Source organism: Balaenoptera acutorostrata, chromosome 2, assembly GCF_949987535.1.
Source record: "Balaenoptera acutorostrata chromosome 2, mBalAcu1.1, whole genome shotgun sequence".
NCBI lineage: Eukaryota > Metazoa > Chordata > Mammalia > Artiodactyla > Balaenopteridae > Balaenoptera > Balaenoptera acutorostrata.
Genome location: NC_080065.1, coordinates 3,726,606 through 3,747,502, shown reverse-complemented (window position 1 = coordinate 3,747,502; position 20,897 = coordinate 3,726,606). Strand labels below are relative to the sequence as shown.

The 20,897-nt window shown below is 65.1% G+C and overlaps 2 protein-coding genes across 9 annotated transcripts in view; one reads left to right on the top strand and one right to left on the bottom strand.

The window, feature by feature from the left end:
* Positions 1 to 10,413, top strand: part of SLC12A7 (solute carrier family 12 member 7) — a 67,346-nt gene extending 56,933 nt beyond the window's left edge. For 6 of the 7 annotated variants that reach the window (XM_057540503.1, XM_057540506.1, XM_057540502.1 and 3 more), the window contains 8 exons: positions 834 to 1,029; positions 1,260 to 1,429; positions 1,528 to 1,659; positions 2,293 to 2,400; positions 3,800 to 3,978; positions 4,560 to 4,574; positions 7,620 to 7,753; positions 8,907 to 10,413. In XM_057540503.1, the coding sequence (XP_057396486.1) occupies positions 834 to 1,029; positions 1,260 to 1,429; positions 1,528 to 1,659; positions 2,293 to 2,400; positions 3,800 to 3,978; positions 4,560 to 4,574; positions 7,620 to 7,753; positions 8,907 to 8,998 (1,026 nt within the window). In that variant the 3' untranslated portion in view covers positions 8,999 to 10,413. The remainder of the gene's footprint in view (positions 1 to 833; positions 1,030 to 1,259; positions 1,430 to 1,527; positions 1,660 to 2,292; positions 2,401 to 3,799; positions 3,979 to 4,559; positions 4,575 to 7,619; positions 7,754 to 8,906) is intronic. The other variant, XM_057540501.1, reaches the window with a different exon arrangement.
* Positions 10,414 to 13,930: 3,517 nt separating this feature from the next.
* The window catches only part of NKD2 (NKD inhibitor of WNT signaling pathway 2), a 28,221-nt gene continuing 21,254 nt past the window's right edge, over positions 13,931 to 20,897 (bottom strand). For both annotated transcript variants that reach the window (XM_057541041.1, XM_057541042.1), the window contains 7 exons: positions 19,724 to 19,784; positions 18,391 to 18,518; positions 17,938 to 18,033; positions 17,081 to 17,228; positions 16,147 to 16,231; positions 15,544 to 15,671; positions 13,931 to 15,371 (listed from right to left, as the gene is read on the bottom strand). In XM_057541041.1, the coding sequence (XP_057397024.1) occupies positions 14,806 to 15,371; positions 15,544 to 15,671; positions 16,147 to 16,231; positions 17,081 to 17,228; positions 17,938 to 18,033; positions 18,391 to 18,518; positions 19,724 to 19,784 (1,212 nt within the window). In that variant the 3' untranslated portion in view covers positions 13,931 to 14,805. The remainder of the gene's footprint in view (positions 15,372 to 15,543; positions 15,672 to 16,146; positions 16,232 to 17,080; positions 17,229 to 17,937; positions 18,034 to 18,390; positions 18,519 to 19,723; positions 19,785 to 20,897) is intronic.

Sequence of the window (20,897 nt, the reverse complement as noted above, 5' to 3'; positions counted from 1 at the left end):
AATCACCTGACTCAGGTGGGGGTGAGATTCTGAGTGGAGGCCACCCCGGGGCAGAATCCCTCCGCCCACAGCCTGCGCGACTCGGAGACAAACAGTCCGCGTTCCAAAGTGCGCTGCGGGACCTGCACGGGGGACGCGTCCCAGCCGGGGAGACACAGATTGGAGGAGCCGGGGGGTTTGGACTCGAGCGGGGCAGTTCCATGTGGTGTCGGGCCGGCAGTGCTTCCCTGTGGCTTGAGGCCCCACCCCCAAGCCAGGCCACCGAGGGCCAGTCGGCATGGCCGGCAGAGGACCCGCTGCACGGGGAGCGCCACCTCAACAGAAGGCCTGCCGTGGTCACGGTGTGCCGGGCTGCGCTGTGACGTGGAGCTGCCCCGGTCGGGTGCCTGGCACGTGGCCGCGGGAGCAGCCCTGCACCCGCCGGGCGTTTCACTCCCGCACCACCGCCTTCTGGGAAAAGCTGTTCGGTTTGACGCGTCCTGACCAAGGTTCCCACAAGCCAGGAGTGAGGGCCAGGGTGTCCCTGTGCAGTAGGGGGTGGTCTGTGACCCCGCAGGTCCCAGCGTGCCCGCAGCGGTGCCCTTCACCCCCACTGTCCTGTGGGCACGCACACGCGCGTGTACTCGTGCTCGTGTGCACACGCAGGCAGTGCCCGAGGGCACCGGGCCCGGCCTCGACTCCAGGAACCAAGGGGCGCCCCCTGAGCCTCTGGCCTCCGGGCGAGAGGCTGTGAGTCCGCGTGGGGCCCGCCCGGCCCCTTGTGGTAGGTGGGTGCTGGCGCCTGCTGCCCCCGCCCGCCCCTCACCCCAAACCCGACCCACCTGTGTCTGCAGAACATCCGGGCCCTGATGGGCACCGAGAAGGCCAAGGGCTTCTGCCAGCTGGTGGTGTCGTCCAGCCTTCGGGACGGCATGTCCCACCTGATCCAGTCGGCCGGCCTGGGGGGCATGAAGCACAACACCGTGCTCATGGCCTGGCCCGAGGCCTGGAAGCGGGAGGACAGTCCCTTCTCCTGGAAGAACTTTGTTGGTGGGTCGGGCCGTTTGGAAGCCTTGCGACGGGAGCCCCTTCCCCTGGTCTTGCCCCCATTTGGCGGTTCCCGTGGGCGCCCCGGCTGGGCCGCAGAGTGATGGGGGGCAAGGGCCGTGCCCCGCAAGGGGCTTCGTGGGGACCCCGGGCTCCCCTGCCCCCATCCCGCTGGTGAGTCCAGGCTGCTTGGTTCTGCTGAGTGGGCCTGTGACCCCGTGACCTCTCCACAGACACCGTCCGTGACACCACGGCGGCGCAGCAGGCCCTGCTGGTGGCCAAGAACGTGGATCTGTTTCCGCAAAACCAGGAGCGCTTCAGCGACGGGTACATCGACGTGTGGTGGATCGTGCATGACGGGGGTCTGCTTATGCTGCTGCCCTTCCTGCTGCGGCAGCACAAGGTGGGGGCGGGGTCACGTGGGGGCGGGGCCATGGGGGTCACGGGGGAGGGGGTGGACAGCGGGCAGGAATGACCGCCCCCCCGCCCCCCGCCCCGCAGGTGTGGAGGAGGTGCCAGATGCGCATCTTCACGGTGGCCCAGGTGCACGACAACAGCATCCAGATGAAGAAGGACTTGCAGACGTTCCTGTACCACCTCCGGATCAGCGCCGAGGTGGAGGTGGTGGAGATGGTGAGCGAGCGCGGGCACCGGGCGGACACAGCTCTGATCTGCAGGGTCCCCACGGCCCTTACAGCCCAGGGCCGGCCTGCTTGGCCTGTCCGCGACATCCTTCTCTGTCCTCTGGCTGTGACGGCGTCTCGGGTTCCTTCCTTTCTTTTCCGTGACCTCGACAGCTTCGAGGAGGGTCAGGCGACTTGTCGTGAGTCCCTCAGTTTAGGTTTGCCTGATGCTTTTCTCGTGACTGGGCTGGGTCGCGGGCTCATGGGAGGGGGACCCGGCTGGACCGAGCCTGATCACGGGACTGGCCGCCTCCCGGGGGATCTGAGCTCCAGGGCCAGCGGGAGGGTCACGGTCGGTCCTGTGGGGCGCGTGTGGGCCGGCCTGTGTCCGGAGCCCACGGTTGTGGTGCCTCCTCCTCGTGGGTGTCTCGTGTGTCAGTGAACGTGGGTCCCGGGGCGGGTGGAGGGCGTTCAGTCGTGACCTGCACGCTCACACGTAGGGGTGGGGACGCCGGGGCCGGGGCTGTGAGCCCCAGAGGGCGGCCCGGGGGCCCCCAGGCGCCCAGCACGCTCACTGGGGGACGGGGGGGCGAGTGGTGATCAGTGTGTGCTCGCATCTGCTTCCGTGCTTCGGGACCTGTAGGTCGAGAACGACATCTCGGCCTTCACCTACGAGCGGACGCTGGTGATGGAGCAGAGATCCCAGATGCTGAAGCAGATGCAGCTGTCCAAGACAGAGCAGGAGCGGGAGGTGTGTGGGGCCACACGGGGGTCCTGCTGCTGGGCCCCTGCACAGAGTGGGGTGTGTCCACCTGCGCCGCACTGGCCTGTCCTTTCCTGGGCCCCGCCTGACTGTCAGGACAGGGTCCTTGAGGCCTCCTCGAGCTTTTGTCCCCACACCTGGTTTTGTGAACAGCCGACGGCGTGGCTTCTGCCCCCACCCCCCCTCGCCACGTGGCTCGAGGTCATGCCCTCACAGGCCTCCGGGGTCAGGGCCCGTGTCTGCCCGGCCGTCCTGCTGGTGCACGGCCCCGCCTCTCTTACGTCATATCCTGACCGGCCACCTCCTCCTGTCCCTCCATCCTCAAACCAGCAGCCGCCAACTCGTTAACACCCCTCCCAGCCTTGTCCCAGCTCACGTGTCCCCACGGCCCTGCACGGCCTGACCCTGTCCCTGCCTGAGTGACCTTCGCTCTCGCCACACAGGCCGCTGCGGTTTCCTGGGGGCCCCGACCCCTCACCCCCACAGGCCTCCTCCAGCTCCTTCTGGCTGTCGTCAGTGCCTTCTTTGCACACAGCTCCCCAGGCACCTTGTGTGACATGGGAGCTCCTTCCCCCTGCACCTGCCCTTCCCCAGACTCCATGGCACTGACAGCCCCACCCCAAGGACATGGGCTCCCTGACAGCCCCTCTGCTGTTGATGAGTGAGAGGGTGGATGGATGGGTGAGGGGAAGGATGGATGGATGGAAGGATGGAAGGAAGGATGGACAGATGGAAGGATGCGTGGATGGATGGATGGATGGATGGACAGATGGAAGGAAGGATGCATGGATGGATGGATGGATGGGTGGGTGGATGGATGGATGGATCGATGGAAGGATGGATGGATGGATGGATGGAAGGAAGGATGGACGGATGGAAGGAAGGATGAACAGATGGAAGGAAGGATGCATGGATGGTTGGAAGGATGGATAGACGGAAGGATGAATGGATGGATGGATGGGGTGGGTGAGGGAAAGGATGGATGGACGGACGGATGAATGGACAGATGGATCGATGGAAGGATGAGCAAGTGAACGGGCGGATGGGCAGGTCAAGGCAGAGCCTGTGTGTGCGGCGCTGTGTCCAGTGCAGAGACGTGCACGTCAACATCTCCTGTCAACAAGTCTGGAAAGGTCCTTTCTCAGGGGCTTTCAGAGCTGGGACAGGAGGAGACAGAAATGTAGCGATGGGTTTGGTCTGGAGCCCAGGAGGAGGGGCCTGGCCAGGTGGGGCTGGGAGGGCCAGCCCAGACGTCCCCAGGCCCCGTGGGTTGTGCTCTGTCTCGGGGCCGGGGCCGGCCGACTTCTCTCCCTGTGCACGCCCCCTCCCCCGGGGGTGGGTTCCTGCCGTCACGGTGCGGCTGCTGACTGTCCTGCTGTCCCACCAGGCGCAGCTAATCCACGACAGGAACACCATCTCCCACTCGGCCATGGCCGCCAGGACCCAGGCCCCGTCCACGCTGGACAAGGTGCAGATGACCTGGACGAAGGAGAAGCTGGTCGCCGAGAAGCACCGGAATAAGGACGCCAGCGTGTCCGGGTTCAGGGATCTCTTCAGCCTGAAGCCGTGAGTGTCCACCTGCGCCAGCCCGCAGCCACGAGGGGCCCCTTTGCCGCCGTGCGGAGCGGCAGGCACACCCAGCCTCTGAGAGGGCGGAGCCGGCCCAGGGCCGCAGTCTCCTTCCAGGGCCAGTTAGCGGGGACGCGGGTGGTGAGTTGGCGATGCCACCGTCAGTGTTCCTGGTGGGTGTCCCAGCACCTAGAGGTCAGGCCTGAACCCCCGCGGTGACCTCCAGGCTGCCCGTCAGGCCAGGGCCCATCCCCCTCCTTGGCTCTTGGCTGTGGTGTTGAGCTGAGGGCCCCCAGGGCTGGCACAGGTGCCAGCTGGTGGCGTGGCTGGACCTGGGGAGGGGTCCCGAGTGGGGGACTAGGACAGTATCTCCCGGGTCTTCGGTGGCGGAGCAGAGCTCTGGATCCCTGAGTCGTCGGCAGGGCCTGGGTGGCCGGGGGGGCCCGAGGGGTCAGTCTGCTTGAGGAGGACCACAGTCAGCTGAGAAAGGGCAGCCTGGGGTGAGCCCAGTAGTTGTGCAAAGCGTGTGTCGTGTTTCCTCTTAAAGTAACGTGCTCTCTGTTTTCTCTTCCATGTAGAGAATGGGGAAACCTGTAAGTCACTCCCTTTACGCGGGACCTCGTAGACGTGGTTGCCTGGCATGCGCTGCACGCACAGCCCCCGTGAACCGCGTGTGCATGTCCGAGTGTGTGCACAGCCCTGTGTGTGTGCAGGACCCCGTGTGTGAGTGTGCCCGTGAGTACATGTGTGTGCACAGACCTGTGTGTGTGTGCACGTCCCAGTGTGCGTGCATGGCCTTGTGTGTGCATGTGTCCGTGCATACGTGCTCAGCCCTGTGTGCAGGTGTGCCCGTGTACGTGTGTGTGCCGAGTTCTGTGTGTGCATGCACGTCCCAGTGTGTGTGCTCAGCCAGGTGTGTATGCGTGTCCGTGTATGTGTGCCTCGGCCGTGTGCGCATGTCTGTGAGTGTGTGTGTGTCCATGTATATGTGCCTGGGCCGTGTGTACGTGCCAGGTGTGTGTGCATGTCCTTGTATATGTGTCTGGCCCGTGTGTGCGTGTCCGTGTATATGTGCCTGGGCCACGTGCGCGTGTCCGTGTGCAGGTGGCGCTCGCCCACTGTGGCTTTCAGTAATTTCCTGTTTAGTTTGCTCACTCCGTTCGGAGCGGCTCAGGGCACATACCCGAAATCCCTTCTCTGGGTAGCGCGTGAGGACTGAGGTTGGAGGGCGGTTGGTCCCGAGCGGCTCTACAGCGGAGCAGAGCGTGTGCTGTGCCCGTAGCTGGTAGCGATCGTTCACCCACATCCCTTGGGGCTGCGGTTCGGCCCTCATCTCAGCTCGCCCAGGACGGCGTTTCCTCCCGTCTGCCCGGCACCGGGTGCCTTTTTGCCCCATAGGAAGCTGCCACCTTTAGTCTCGTGAGAAGGGATGTGGATGAACCTCTGCGTGGCCGGCCCCTGAAGGCTTAGGGCCAGGGCTCCAGGGCCCGCCTGGGGTTGCTGTCTCTCTGTGCATCTGTCCACCCCTGGTTCCCCCATGATTTTCGGGCTGTTTTCCCTCCCATGGGAGCCCGGCCAGCGTGCTTCATGGAGCCTCAGGACTTGGGGTTCACTTCCTGTTCCAGCCCCTAAACCCGAGTGCATCATCACACACTGAGGGAGCAAAACGTGCAGATGAGTCGGGAAACGCTGGGCCGAGTACTGCACCTCCTGCCGTGTTTTCACGACCTTGAAGTGCCCTACGAGTAAAGCCTCCTAATTAAAAAGACAAAAACAAGCCCGTGGACACAGGAGTGCGTGTCCCCCCACAAAAGGCGCAGTGAGCCGTGGGCCCGTGCCCCGCCTGCACCTGGCAGGGGTCAGCAGGATGCGAGCGGGGGACGGGACCTCACTCCCGTCTGGCTTCTCCTCGGGGTGGGCTGGAGGGGCTCCCGGAAGGTTGGAGGTCGGCCCACAGGTGGCACGTGCCCAACTAAAGGTCGCCACGGTGGGTGCCCTGCGGGGGGTTCGCTGGCCCCCAGGCGTGTGGGCGTCTCTGTTTCGCCGGCCTCCTCCGTGTCTCCGTCAGGAGCCAAGGGCCTGGGTTTCCAGTTTTGCCCCCACGGAGACTTCCTCCGCCCCGGGCGGCCCCCGCCCCACATGCAGTTCCCAGCCTCAGAGGACCCCGTGTGGGAAGCCCTTCTCAGGCTCAGCACATGGCCACGTGTTTCCATTTGGTGGCCTCGTGGCCGGTTGTGGAGGCAGTGCAGGTTTCCGTTAACTTCCTGGACACACGGGCTGCCCAGCCCCACGTCCGCGCCTCTCTCGCCTCCACGGGGCCTGTCATCTTGGAGCTGCGGGTCTGTGCAGACCCAAACTCCTGATTTTAAGATTATATGTGTTTTCAGAGTGTTAACCCTGAGAGGCCCTTCAGTGTCCCACACGCATTCCTGGGATCGCCTTGTCCCCAAACGCACTGGTAATTGTGGTCCATCCTGGCAACTGATTCACGGTTCTTGTAACGAAAGACCCCCGACTGCTGTGGACAGAGACCCGACCTGTAATTTTACCAGATAAAATTGGAGAGAGGAAAGCAAGGGCTCCGTCCCCCCGTTTCCCCCCTGGTAATTGGAGGCTGTGATTGGATTTATTTGGCTTAAGGGCTGTGTTGATCAAAGGTTGTGGCCTGGAATGCATCCTGGGGGCCTTTCCCTGACCCCTTGTGTGGCGGCCTCTGTGTGTATGTCTGCCCGTCTGCCCGTCCCTCTCATGTCTGAGGCACGGGTGACCTTTGAGCTACGTATCCTGTGTGCGGCCCCAGAGTTGGCGGTGGTGCTGGAGCACCCAGCGCAGAGGGGTTGCTGGTGCAGTGAGGCGGGTCTTCCCAGCCGGGGGGTCTGCCACCTGCTTCTTGGAACCCAGCTCACTGGGGAGGGACCTGGGGAGGGGGGAGGGCAAGCACGCAGGCGCCTGAACGCCTGGTGTCCCCAGTCTTGCTTCCCCGGGGATCCTCCCTTGGGGGCCGCTGCCAGGCCTGGTTGCCCGGGACCCTTCGGGAACCACGGGTGCACAGTGGATGGTCCGCCCGCTTCGAGGAGTGTGGGGACCAGGCAGGCAGTGAGCGTACGGGCACGGGGTCCGGGTCACCAAGGGCGGGGCTCTCGTCCTTCAGCCGTCGGCCGGGTGGACGAAGAGCCGGGGGTGGGCCTCATGGCGGCTGCACTCCCGGCCAGAATCTCCGGCTCTGTTCCAGGACCTCGGGCCTCCGGAGCGGGTGGAGGGCTGGGCCCTTCCTCGCTCAGCCTCTCTGCAGCGCCCTGGACCCCAGCCTGCGTTGGAAGGAGCGAGGGGCAGCGTTTAGGGCAGGCTCAGCTGCAGGGCAGGGTCTCCGCGGGAGACGCTCCGTGACCTAGAGGTGCACGCTGTACCGTCGAAGGGGCTGCTCCCGCCCGAGGGGCAGTGCTTGGGAGCAGAAGCTGATTCGCCCGGCTGTCATCTTGGCCTCCGCGTGGAATCGCCATGCCGGGGGTTCTCCGGGTGGCGGGTCTGATCTGTTTTCACCCGCCCTTTCGGACGGAAGTGGAGCGGGCCGGGTGGGGCCTGAGCCCGGCACCCAGGACCTCGGCTGGAGTTGCCGAGTGACCGTCTTCTTCCCACAGGGACCAGTCCAACGTCCGGAGGATGCACACGGCCGTGAAGCTCAATGGCGTTGTCCTTGACAAGTCCCAGGATGCCCAGCTGGTCCTGCTGAACATGCCGGGCCCCCCCAGAAACCGGCAGGGGGACGAGAACTGTATCCTTTCCCGGACGCTGTCCCCATGTCGGGGCGCCGCTGCCGCGGCAGGATAACACCTCTTTCCTCTCCTGCTCAGTGGGGACGCCCGGGGCAGGGATCGGGAGCCGCGGGGCCCTCGACGTCAGGGGCGGGGGGGGGCGGCCAGCCCGGGTGGCGCGGAGCAGAGCCGCTTCGCCATGGGCCGCCCGCGGGGCCGTGGGCAGGCGGATGCAGAGGCTGTGAGCGGGCGGCTCCTGCCAGCTGCCTGGTCCCCACGTGGCCGGCAGGGGGCCGGGAGCCAGCGGGCGAGTGTGCGTCTCCCCACGTTTGAGCTGCTGGGGCCCCAGGGCAGCCAGGCAGGGAAGCCCCAGGAGTCGCCCCTGCTTGACTCGGGCGTGAGCACCGGGGCCGAGGGGGCAGTGTGGCCACGTGACTGAGGAGGTGGCCTTCCCGGGGCCCCCGTGGGGATCACAGTGGCCCCCTGGGTCAGGGTGGCGAGTGAGGAGCACGTGGGCTCAGAGACCGAACACCCGGCGGGGGGTCGCCGCATCAGCGGCCCCAAGCCCGCCTGCTGCAGCTCCGGCTCTGGGTCCTCGCCGGCGCTGGGCTCTGAGCTCCCGCCCGTCTGGGCCCCTTCCCGCCCGCCTCTAGGACGTGGCAGAGCCATGGCTCCACCCCCACGCCCTTCCCGGCACCAGGTGCCCTGAAGCCCCCGCCCCGGGTGGAGCCCTCGTGGGCCAGCCGCGGGGCGCGAGGCTGTCGTCCTCGCCTCGGGGTCACAGGTCGGCCCCCCGGGGGCGGGAGGAGGTGGGAGGAGGTAAGCAGCCTTGTTCCCGGGTTTTAAGCCTCAGGCTGAGCACACGCTTCAGGAGTCTGTGCCTTGTGCTGACCGGGACTCCCCGGCCTATCCAGGCTCTTGGCGAGTGGACAGGTCCCTCCTTGGCAGGGTCAGTGCCGCTCTTCCCCTCACACTGGTCTCTCCTCCCCTACCCCCCACCCCGAGTCTCCTCCCCCGAAGGCCCCGGATCCTGGCCTTCCCTGTCTCGTCCTCGCCTCTTTCTCCAGCCGAGCCCTAAGCGGACGTGGGCTCTTGGGTGGTAAAGGCGCTCCGTTCACCCTTGCGGCCACGCACCTGGAGGGGTTGGCTTTGTCCTTGACTCGGTGCCCCCAGACATGGAGTTCCTCGAGGTCCTGACCGAGGGGCTGAACAGGGCCCTCCTGGTTAGGGGCAGCGGCCGGGAGGTGGTCACCATCTACTCCTAACGTCCGGCCGCTCGGGGCTGTGCCCGGCGGGTGTGCGGATGGCGCCGCGACGCCTGCCGACCAGCACCTGCATGCCTCCAGGGGCTCTCCTTCCGGGCCAAGAGCCGGCACCTGACTCAAGATTTCCTCGCGGCCGAGGGAGGCGCGAAGCCCTCGTGCCCCCCTTCCCCCCACCCGCCCCGGCGAGGCTGGCCGTGACCTGCGACATGGCCGGCCGTCTCGTGATGACAGAGGAGGTGGGAAGCCCCTTGGATTCTAGAATCGATTTCCCTGGGTTGGATCTTTGGGCTGTCGTGCAGTTACGGTCACTCAGATCCCGCCCACCCCAGGGTGCCTGCGAGAAGCCCACAGACAGGTTGATCCTCGGCAGCTGAGAACTCCGTGCAGGCCCTTCAGGCGGCCCGGGCTCAGGCACCGGGTCTTCCCAGCTGGGCGTCCGCCTGCGTTTATGCTCCGGGAACCTGCAGGCAGCAGCGGGGGAGCCTTCGGGGCTGCGAGCGCCACACACTTGAGCGTCTGACGTGCGCCCGCCCCTGTGATCTCAGTTTCCACACTTCACGCTGGAGAAAGGGGACGAGGCTGCAGCCGCCGGAGGGCCTGTGGCGTCAGCAGTCACGGCACCCGGCTGTCAGCTGAGCCTGTGTGTCCCTCCCACCGGCACCGACGGTCCCAGCTGTGTTTAGGGCGCTGACAGGTGGTCCCAGCCACATGGAGGGCACTGACGGGTGGTCCCAGCGACATCGAGGGCGCTGACACGATACCTTCCAATGATCCTGGACTGTTTGCACTTTACACGCGTGATCACGTCCACTGTATGTTGTCGCAGGAATTTGTGCCTCACTTTCCCGATGGCTTATTTATTTATTTAAAAACCTGGGGGAGTTTGAGTGATAAAAGTTGACCATAAGGAGATAGCTTCTGTGAAAGGGGCTCCAAACAGACCAGCCGTTGGCTTTCTCTGGCTTCCGTGGGCTCCCAAGGGAATCGGCCTGGTGCATGGATTTCAGGTCAGGCAGGGGCTAAGCGTGTGCTTCCAGACGCTTCTGAGGGGTGGCCGGGCAGCATTCGGCGGCCACAACATGTGCCAAATGCCACAGCTGGGCTGGGGAGTGGGGGGTCTTGGTTCAGTGCTGAGTTAGGCAGTGAAACCCACCTCGGTGGCTTCCAGACCCCTCGCGCATCTGGGGAGGGGCCGCCAGTCCCTGTTCTAAGTCACATGACCCCAGCTCACGTGGAACGGAGGTGCCTGGGCCTTCCACCTGCCTCCTGCTGTGTCTGTCTACACTGGGCATCCTTCCCGTACTGTCAACTGTGTAACCGTAACTGCAGCCATTTTAAAGTTGACTTCATGTTCTCCTTTTTTAGGCTCTTTGTATGATTTTGTTAGTAGAAGAATAAAATTGTATAAAATCTGAGTATGTTGAAGAATCTCCTGTGACTCGTTCAGCATAGAAATTAAACATTTGGGGATGCTCCCCTCCCTCTCTTTTCTTGGAGGAGTTTATTTCAGGTCTGATCAGCGAAAGCACACTCAGATGGCGAAAGAATCATCATGTGAATTGGCTGAAAGAAGTAAAAACCAAACGAGAACGAAAGCTGCTGTCAACAGGGAGCTGTCCCATGTCCCCCCATGGTGGGTGTGCAGCACAGCAGTGAAATCCTGCTGTCGGCTGAGATAACCACCTGTCATCTCTATCAGGGTGGAATCGGCAGAGAATCTGTCACGAGGGGCCCTGTGTCCTGACACGGGCTCGTGGCGAGACAGCCCTTCCTGCCTGCGAGGATGTAGGCGTGACCACAGAAAGGAGACTGACGAGTGTTGCCTGGACGTAGAGAAACTGTGGGGACAGAGTTGGCAGCTCCTAAATGTGTTAAACCAGGAGACCCAGCAGCTCCACTCCTGGACGTAAAAGCCAGGAGAAACGGATGCCCGAGCAGCCGTGAAAGCGCCTGTTCCAGCACTCACGGCTGCCCCGCTGCGGAACAGCCCACGTGTCAGCTGATGCACGTGGGCGAGCACAGCGTGTGCACGTTTGATGGTGTGTGACTCAGTCCTGAGACGGACGAAGTGCTGATGCTGCCACACAGGTGAGCCCCGAGAGCATTCTGCTGTGAGAGAGATGCCGGGCACGACCGTCAGGTTCCCGTTACATGTCCAGAGTGGGCAGAGCCACAGATGGACCGGCTGACGGTACACACGGGGGCCGGGGTGGAGAGTGGGAGCCCCTGGCGGGCACGGGGTCTCTGTTTAGGGCGAAGAGAAGTGTTCTAAGGAGGTGGTGAATCCTCAGCCTCCCCGGCCGCTGCCCCCGTTGGCTGCCTCCCCGGTTTCCCTGGCAACGTCTGACCCCTGCTCCCTCCCAGCGCCCCCCTTGTGCTGCCCCCTCGCCGTGGACGCCAGCAGCGGCTCTAACCCTGGCCGCCCAACTGTGTCTCCGACCTGCTGTTTGCAGAGTCTGGGGAGGCACGGAGCGGTCAAGGCCCTCCCTGCAGTGTGCGTGGACCCTCAACCTGGAGCCGCCTGGGGTCGCCTTGGGGATGCAGCCCCGCCGGACTCAGCGCCAGGCGCTTTGGAGGGCGAAGAGGCAGCTGGGGCCGCGGGCTTGTCCATGGTTGGCTCCCCCCTGGGGCAGCGACCCCCCAGCCACCCCCAGCCCTGACGGAGGCGCCGTGGGTGTGTGTACGGTGGGAGCATGTCGCTCGCGAAGCCCGTGGGAGGCCCCGGGTCCCACTTCTCGGACAATGGCCATTGGCGGGCACTGCCCTCCTGGTCCTTCCAGGCTCAGACTGGGCGGCGGCCGTCCTGTGTCTGGTGGTGGCGGGCGGCGTCCACTCCCTCCCTCCCTCCCTCACTCCCCCTCCGTGCTCGCTGGGCTCCCGTGAAGAGCCTGGGCCCAGGACGAGCTGTGGGTGCCCCAGGAGCAGACGGGAACAGGCCCCGCGGGCAGCAGGCACAGGCGAGGCTGGCCCGGCCCGCGGGGTTGGGGCACGGGGCTCATCGCAGGCGCAGAGACGCATGAGGGCTGCAGGCAGAAGTGAGGGAATGAGGTGGAGAGTGGCCTTGGGAGCAGGAGTGGGGTCCAGGGTGGGGCCCCTGGCAGGCTGTCTCCTCCCACGTCCCACACCAGGTGCCACGAGTGCAGAGACATAAGTGACCACGTCGTGTCTGTGCTCAGAGGGACACGGAGGAGAGAGACGCCCGGGCTCGGGGGCAGGCAGGGGCCAGGGGCCCGCGTGGTGTGGCACCGGGAAGCCGGGCTGCTCGCTCTCTGGATTCGCCTTCGGGCCGAGCAGACAGCGACCGCACGCACGAGCGGAGCGGCCGAGAGCACGGGCCCGGGAAGGGGGCGAGAGGGAGGCCGGTGTGTGGACGGGGGACCAGGAGGTGGGGTGGCCAAGCTGACAGCCCTGCGATCAGCCGAGGACCAGAGGCCATGCCCCCAAGTATCGCAAAGACCTTCGCTCACTCATACCAGGTTTATCGGGCAACACGCTCTCCGGGAGGGCCTTCTTAGGAAGGAAGACACAGGTTGGGCCAGTTTCGGGATCGTCCAGTAGCCAAATCTACACTTAACAACAAATAAGTAACGAGGCGCTTTGCTTCTGTTACAGAAGGCATCTCTCTGCACTTGACCAGTCACCACACAGCTTTCCTGGTGGACTCGGCACTGGGGCCTCTGGCTCCTCCCTGCCCCACCCCCCCGCCCAGGCCCAGCGGGCAGGAGCTGCCCCCAAAGCAGGCTGGACACAGATCCGCTGACCCCGCCCACCTCTGTCTCACAGCCTTTCTTCCAGGAGGGCATCTGCTTCCCCTGGCCCATGTGGTCCCGGGGCCCCGCCCCAGGTCAAGCTGCTGCGTCCACGGGAGACAAGCTGTGCTCCACGTGTGGACGTTTAGTTAACGTGTCCGCGGCCGCCCGGGGCCCTTTGTGTGCTCGTAAGTCATCTTCCTCGTCGCTGCTCTCAAGCGGCTCTCTGTCCCCTTTCAGCCGTCCTGGACCCACAGTGGCGGCAGGGAGGGTGGGCCTCTCTCCTCCCCGGATCCACAGGCAGCAGACACACACACTCAGCTTCTGGTCCGTTTGATGGCATTTCACTTACATTTTGTCTTTAAAACCGGCATCCGGACTCGGGCTGACGTTGAGGCCTCAGCACACTCCCGGTCGGCCAGCGAGCTCTGCCTGAGGGCGGTGTGGGCGGTGGCAGGGCTGGACGGGTCTGCTGGGACTGAAAGTCCCCTCATGGGGGACCGGGTGCAGGAGCTCTGCACACTGAGGAAGGGACCGGGGTCGGGGCCAACATTTGGTGCCGAGGGGCAGGTGACATGGAGCTGGGTTCATGACAACAGAATGGAACGTGGACTCGTCCACGCGGGGCCACACCCGGCCGCTGGCCTCTGGGCCACCCGGGCCCGGCCTGCGTCTGCTCCTGAGATCCCCGGAGCCCTGAGATGTGGGACACCTGCTCCTCCCTGAGCACGCAGGGTGCAGCTCACAGAGACGCCAGCCACTCGGAAGCCCAGAGGGGTTTTTAAAGCAGCCACGAGCACGGCGTCTAGAAGCGGGCAGGAGGAGATGGAGGCGAGGTGCATCCACAAAGAGCCAGCGTCTCCACATAAGCCTCGGCCCACGCAGCCCCAGACAGAGGTGTGAAGTGTGCCCATAGCATGAACCCAATTTTAGGCTTAGGGTTTTTTTTATTTTGCTTTTTTAGAGCAGTAAAGTGGGAGAAGAGTTATGCATAAATGCGGAGCTCTGTGTGCCTGCACGTGCGTTAATTTTACTTCTACAAACGTACAAACAGCGACGGACATGCTCTCTCCGAGCACCGTGGGCCCATCCCAGCTGAGCGGCCAGCTGTCTGCACCCGTGGCCACACACTGGTGCAGCGGGACAGACCGATTCGACTGAAAACTCACTTTAGAACAAGGTGTGACATGTTACAAAATGCACGTATTTTTATTATGACTGGGGAAGAACTCAATCACAGGTCAACCACCAATTTGCTTTATCCTTAAAAACAGTGCCAAGGAGGCAAATACAAAACCAGCTGCACAAATTCACAAGTTGCTCATCTCAGACGGAGCCGCGGCATGTCCTGCCTCTGGGGGATCCGCGGGCCGAGGTTCCAGGACACCCAGACTTCCTGCTCGCCTGCAGCCCTCTTCCCAGCCTCCCAAAGGGAATCGCGCATTTCCAAAGCTGAAACTGTGTCCGGCACTCGACGGTTTACGCCCGCCTCCTGTCCAGCTGCCCGTGTGTCTCGGGGGCGCCCACACTGCCCTGGCCCCGCTGGCCACCTGTGTCCTCTGAGGGTGCTGGGGGCACCGCCTGTGGCCCTGCCTGGCCGCCCCTCCTCTTGGCTTTCACCTCCGCCTCTCTGTACTCCGGCCGCTCCCCTGGCCCCCCGCGTGGCCCCCCTTCTCCCCCGTGATCCGTGCCGGCCTCGCATGCTGGAACTCGCCACCGCACACGTGGCCCCGAGCAGCGACTGCCCCGAGCCGCCCCTCCCGGGCTCAGCATGGACGAGCCACAGGAGCCACAAAGCCCCCGGCCACCCGGGGCCGGTGACCAGCCTCGCGCCCCCTGCCACACAGGAGACGCACCCAGCGGGGCTCCGAGAGGAGAGCACGCCGAGGCCGTCCGAGCAGAGTCCCTTCGAGCCCGCGGGCCTCGCCGTGGCGTCGTGACAGAAGCAGGTGCAGGCGGCTAAGCGTACGGCTGTGTTCAGGATGACGCGGGAGCTTCGGGGTGGGGGTGCCGCGGCGTGAGAGGCCCCTCCGCGTGGGTCCCCGGCGCGTCGGGCCGCTAGGCCGGGTGGTGGTGGTGGTGGTGGTGGTGGTGGTGCTCGTGGTGGTGGTGGTGCTCGTGGCGCTGGACCGTCGGCACCGCGTAGGCCTCGCCCGGCAGCGCGGGGGGCAGCTCCCGCACCGCCTCGTGCTCCAGCGCCGCGGGCTGGCCCGGCGCGGCCTTGAGCGGCGAGTGGCCCTCCCGGCCCCTCTGCCGGCACCGCCTGTGGCCGTAGGGTGGGGGCAGGGACTGCGGGACATGGTGACCGTCCTGGGGCGGGGCCTGGGCTTGGGGGGCCGGCGGGTGGAAGCTGAAGGCTCTCCCGGGCCTGCCCCCGCCGGGGGCCCCAGGCGGCCGCCCCGAGCCCTGGGGGGACCTCAAGAACGGCCTCTCCGGCCCCTTCGGCCGGGGCGGCAGGTCCAGGGCCCGGGGCACGGGCTCAGCGGCCAGCAGGGCGGGCTCAGCCAGCCCCAGGCAGCGGCGATGGTGCGCGGCGTGCGCGTCCGACTCCTGGGAGCGGGACCGGCCCTGCGGGTGCGCGGCCCTGGCCGGGGGCTCCTGCCTGGCCTGCGCCGGGGGGGACCCTGCAGACACGGCACCCGTGAGACCCTTGGCGGGGCCTGGGACATCCCACCCGGACCCGGTCCTGCCCGCACACCTGAATGGCCCACTCTGGGACTCGGGGCCCCAGCTGGGTCGCCGCAGGGACCCGGCGCCCTCAGGCCTGGCACCAGGGGCCCGGTCTCCAGGACCCACCTGGTCCGAACTTAGACGCGTAGTTCTCAATTCCTGCCAAGTCCAGGTAGTGGTTTCTCCGCTCCGTGTTCTCGTCCACGCAGTACGGCCCCCGCTCAGAGCAGGGGTGGGGGTCGGCGGTGGGCCTCCTGGTGCAGCACGGGGGGCAGGGTTTGCTCTGAACAGCACGCCCGCCCAGAAAGGGCGGGTGCTAGGACAAGCAGGGGCCAAGGGGACCGCAGGACCACGGTCCCACCCAGTGTCCTCCGCTGTCTTTGCGTCACCTAGGACGCCGGCTAGGGCTCCGTGGCTGCTGCCCCAGTGAGTGGAGCCATGACGCACGGGAGCAGCTGCGCTGAGGGTCTGGAGGCCGAACCCCTGCTGCCCTTCAAGCCCCACGGCCTCTCAGACGACGCTGGAAGCGCCCAGCTCCAGCCCGAGGGCCGGCCACCCACCCCATGGCAGGGAGTGACCGGGGCTCCCTGGCCGCATCCAGGCCTTTGTGCCCAGGTGCCCATCCTGGCGGGCCACCCCAAGGGGACAGCCCCGGAGGCCTGTGGGACGCAGGAGTGTGGCTGGGCCGCCCGCGTCTGAGGAGCGCAGAGCTGGACGCCAGCCCCTCACCTGATGTGCGTGGACAGCCTCTTGTCGGCCACCCGGGGGTCCTCGGGCAGCTCCGCCTCCATCCTGCATCGAGTGGGCTCCCGGTCTGAAAGAGGCAGGTGGGCACTCGTTCACTCGCCCACTCGTTCACTCGCTCACTCATTCACTCATTCAATCACCCACTCGTTCACTCATTCATTTGCTCACTCACTCATTCAATCACCCACTCATTCACTCATTCATTTGCTCATTCACTCATTCAATCACCCACTCGTTCACTCATTCATTTGCTCATTCACTCATTCAATCACCCACTCGTTCACTCATTCATTCGCTCATTCACTCATTCAATCACCCACTCGTTCACTCATTCATTCGCTCATTCACTCATTCAATCACCCACTCGTTCACTCATTCATTCGCTCACTCATTCACTCACTCATTCACCCACTCGTTCACTCATTCATTCGCTCACTCATTCACCCACTCGTTCGCTCACTCATTTACTCACTCACTCATTCACCCACTCGTTTGCTCACTCATTTAACTCACTCACTCACCCACTCGTTCGCTCACTCATTCACCCACTCGTTCGCTCACTCATTTACTCAAGCACCCACGCACTCATTCACCCACTCGTTCGCTCACTCATTCACTCACTCAAGCACCCACGCACTCATTCCTTCACTGAACAAGCAGCTCGAGCCCTCGCCAGGTGCCAGGCCCCGCTTTCCACGCTCAGGAAGCCATAGAGATTTTTTCTGTGATGGGGGCACTGAACAGTAGGCACAGTTAACACCCCCCGGCAGGGTGAGTGGGAGCTCTGGGGAGATGCAGTACGGGGGCAGGGGGTGCAGGAGGCCTGCCTGCAAGGAGGGGTGGGCTGACGTTTAAAGCGGGGTCTTCAGGGCACCTGAGCAGGGAGCTGCTGCAGCCCAGGAGCCCAGGCCCTCACCCTGGCCGGCGGGGGGGCCTTCCTTCCTCTTGCTGGAGGGCTCAGGGCTGACAGTCAGCTTCACTCGGAGGGTCTTGCTGCTGCCCGAGGAGTGGTTGACTGAGGCATCGACAACCTCGTAGATGGTGTGCATCAGACTGGACATGTCCTGAGGGCGGGCATGGACGTCATGGATACAGGCAGACCGGGGGGAGGACCGCCCAACCCACACTGCCTGCTGCCGCCTCCAGGCTGCCTGCCTGATTGATTCACTCGGCATCCCAGCAGAGCCCAGCTAAAGGAGACAGCTTATCTGAGATGCCTTTCCTCAGTCCTGTGAATGCACCACGCGGCCTGAGCCAGCAGCCTTGCTGGAATCACATCTTTCCGACCTTTTAAATTTCAAACCGAATCTATGTTCAAAAGACTTAGCAATCAGATAAACTATCAAATTTTGCTCTTAACTCAAACACACTTATTTTCAGTCATCCTACGTGTCTGCTTCCTTTCAAGGGCACTTTGCCCCTCCTGGACGCACAAGCCAGCAGAGCGCCGGGGGCACCCCTGGGGCCCTCACCGCCCTGCGGAGGGGAGGGGCTGCTGGCCGGGGCAGAGACAGGCATGCAGGGCTCTGCCAGGAACTGCACAGACAGCAGCCGGGCACAGGAGCGGACGCGGACTCTGGCCGGCTCTGCCGGTGACCCGGGTCCTGCGGTGCTCCCCTCCCGCCCCCCGCAAGCCTGTCCCATGAAGGGCGCCAGCCTCTCCTGCCACCCTGGAGTGGGCTCAGCCTGCCCCAGCGTGGAGGCGCGGGCATGGTTGCCTGTCTGCTGCCAGCGCCCCTCCAGGGGCCGTCTGACGCAGACACAGCGTGTCACCTCTCGGGTGGCCTTGCCACTGTTGTCGAAGCCGTAGAGCGTGAACGTCCACTCCTGCCGGTTGTCCTCCTCCACGGAGACGTCACACTGGAGCGCCTGCAGGGGTGCGCGGGGACAGGCAGGGCCATCCTCACCCTCGCGCCGGGACCCCGACCCCCGCCCTGCCCTCCAGGAAACGGGCCCCTCCCTCCCGGGCGGGCGGGGAGGTGAGAGGTCGGTAGGGTCGACTGCTGGATCATTTCCGTGGTGCTGGCACTGGCGCTGGGGAAGTCCCTTGAATTACTTGGGGCCACACTGGCCAGCTCTGGCCGAGTGCACGGCGGCACCTCGACCCAGCAGAGCCTGCCGCGTGGAGCTGCAGGGCGCAGGGACCCCGTGTCAGCGCAGTATGCGCCCCCCCCCTCCCCCGGGCGCCTGGCCGCCTGCAGGAGCGGGAGCAGGGCAAAGACCTACGTCCACGTTCAGGCGCCGCCTGCCCGGCCCGCGGGGGCCCTCGCGGCTCGCTGCCCTTTCTCCATCGTCTGTGCTGAAGAGCTGTCCCGGGCCCTCTCGGCCCTCGGCCTTCTCCGGTGGCAGGGCCACTGCAGGGACGAGAAGGGTGGCGTGGGTCCGTCTCCCCTGGCCCGGCCCGGGGGCTGACGCAGGGCTGGGGAGGGGGTGTGGCCCCGGGACCACCAAGTCCTCGCCAGGCCTGAGACCCTCTCCAGACGGGTCTGGGCTGAGGGCCTGGGCTTCTGGAACACGCGGCGTCGAGGGACCTGAGCGGAGGCCAGGGCGGCCCTCCCCGGGGTGAGCCGTGGCCGGACGCGCGCTCCTGCCTCTGCCTGCCTGGCCGCAGTGGCTTCGAAGCCTGGGGCAGGGAGAGGGCGCCCTGCAGGCCCACAGGCAGGCGGCCCGGCCGAGGGGCCTCCGGGAGGGTTGCTGCACTCGCGGTCTGGCTTCCGCTCCCCAGCGACACGGTCCGGTCCCCCAGCAGCCCGCGACTCCGGAGCCTGGGGAGCGGCCTGTGCGCCAGGCAGCCCCTCCCCGACCTCCGGGCCCGACGCACAAGGGGCGCTCTGGTCTCCGGGCTCACTCATCCCCCAGGACAGGAGCCGGGCGTGTCTGGGAGACACGCAGCTGCCAGGAGACACCCGGGGCCCGAGCTCCCGACCAGGGCTCGCAGAGCCCCTCCGAAGACAGCCCTGCCGGTCGGCCTCCCCGCCCACGTAATGCTGAGAACACTCACCCGGAACCTGACCCTCGGACAAGCCCGGTGGTCACCTGTCACACTCCGCAGGTGGACCCGCTCCACGCAGATGCACACGTGTGGCGGTGGCTAGGGCGGTCATGCTTCACGCGCAGGCCATTTCGGACAGCCTTACACTAATGCAGCGCATCACACCCACGGGTGACCCGTGGAGTCACCGAAACGCCCGTGTGCGGAACCTGTCCTCTGGCCCACGGGCTCGCGGGTCTCCAGGGACGTGGACGGGCAGAGGCCCTGAGATTCGCCTTTTGCTTCTCCAACCCCCAGACCGAAGTCCGTGTCGTCTCCACGTGACGGAGCCCACGTGAGATGTGTTTCTAAGCACATCTAAGAACAATTTGCTTTTAAGACTGGGGAACCCAGCTTGCACCTGCCAACGGCCACCGGTGGGGACCCGCGACCAGCCAGGGCTGGCCTGGGTGTGGTGGGATAGGTCGGGGAGCGTGGGGCGTGGGTGGTCCCCATCGCCAGGGTGTCCTGGGGGCAGGTGCCTGGGGTACGGTGTGGCGTCAGTGAGGTCTGGAGAGCAGGACTTACCCTCCAGGGGACACGGGTCGTCCCGGAAAGGTCCTTCCTTGGGGTCCCCGCCAGGCAGCTCCTGCAGGGAGAAAGGACAGGGCAGACGGTGTGCACCCCAACACGAGCTCTGGGTACCGGAACGGGACCCCACCTCCTGGGGTGTCAAGAGTTCTTGGTCTAGAAATACCACCCTCTCCACACTCACTAAGCCTCAGATTTTTGAAAGTAAAACACACGCACATCCCTGGATGTTGTCTGGTTCCACGAGAAGCGTCTCCAGGACGAGACATGGTGCCCGTGAGAGTGCCAGGGCTTCAACAGGAGCCCCGCACAAGGGACATGGCCTTTGCCCGAGGGCGCAGCCACAGTGAGAACAAAGCTCCGGCCTGGCCTTTGCCGCGAGAGGTGGGCACAGACCAGAACCCTGGGCTGCGGACAGGAGAAGCCGCCTGTCCTCTGCTCCCTGGCCCGCACGCAGCATCTCCCGTCACAGCCGGGCAAGAACCTGAGTGACCTGCCCGCGAAACACCCACGAACCCAGGGGCCGGACTGCAGGGGGACGGCATCTCCTCCAGGGTGGCCGGGCCGAGGGCACAGACAGAAGCCCCCCAGCTTCCACAGCCGATCCCAAGACCAGTTATGGAAAAACAGGACAAGACTTCCAACGTATCCAAAGGGTGTTTCAGCCAGGAAGCTACAGAACAGAAGTTCACGTGGCCCGTGGAGACAGCCCACAAAAGTCAGAGTACAGAGACGGGAAGACGGGCGACATGGCCAGGGAAGCTGCCTCGGACCCTGGCTCCATCTAGTGTCCCAGTGGCGGGTCACGCGGCGCCGCCCCCAGGACCCGGGCATTTCCCCCGGTGACTCTTGGGCCCCAAGGCTCTATCATACCTCCTGACGCAGCATCTCCAGGTCACTTGGGGCCCCTCATCTCTCCCAGGGGCTCAGGCCCAGGCTGGAGACAACTCGGCAGGAGGCCCAGCGGGGTTGCCCCGCCAGGTCACCTGACACCCCACATGCTCGGGGTCCCGCGGGGGATGGTGGAGGGTTCCGACCGCTGCCCCTCAGCCTGCGGGCGGTGGCGGGGGACGAGCCCTAACCTGTCCACAAACAGGCCTGATGTCATCTCCACATGGCAGTATCATTGGGTCAGATTGTCCCGCTGCCGCCTTGTCACGCAGACAGACTG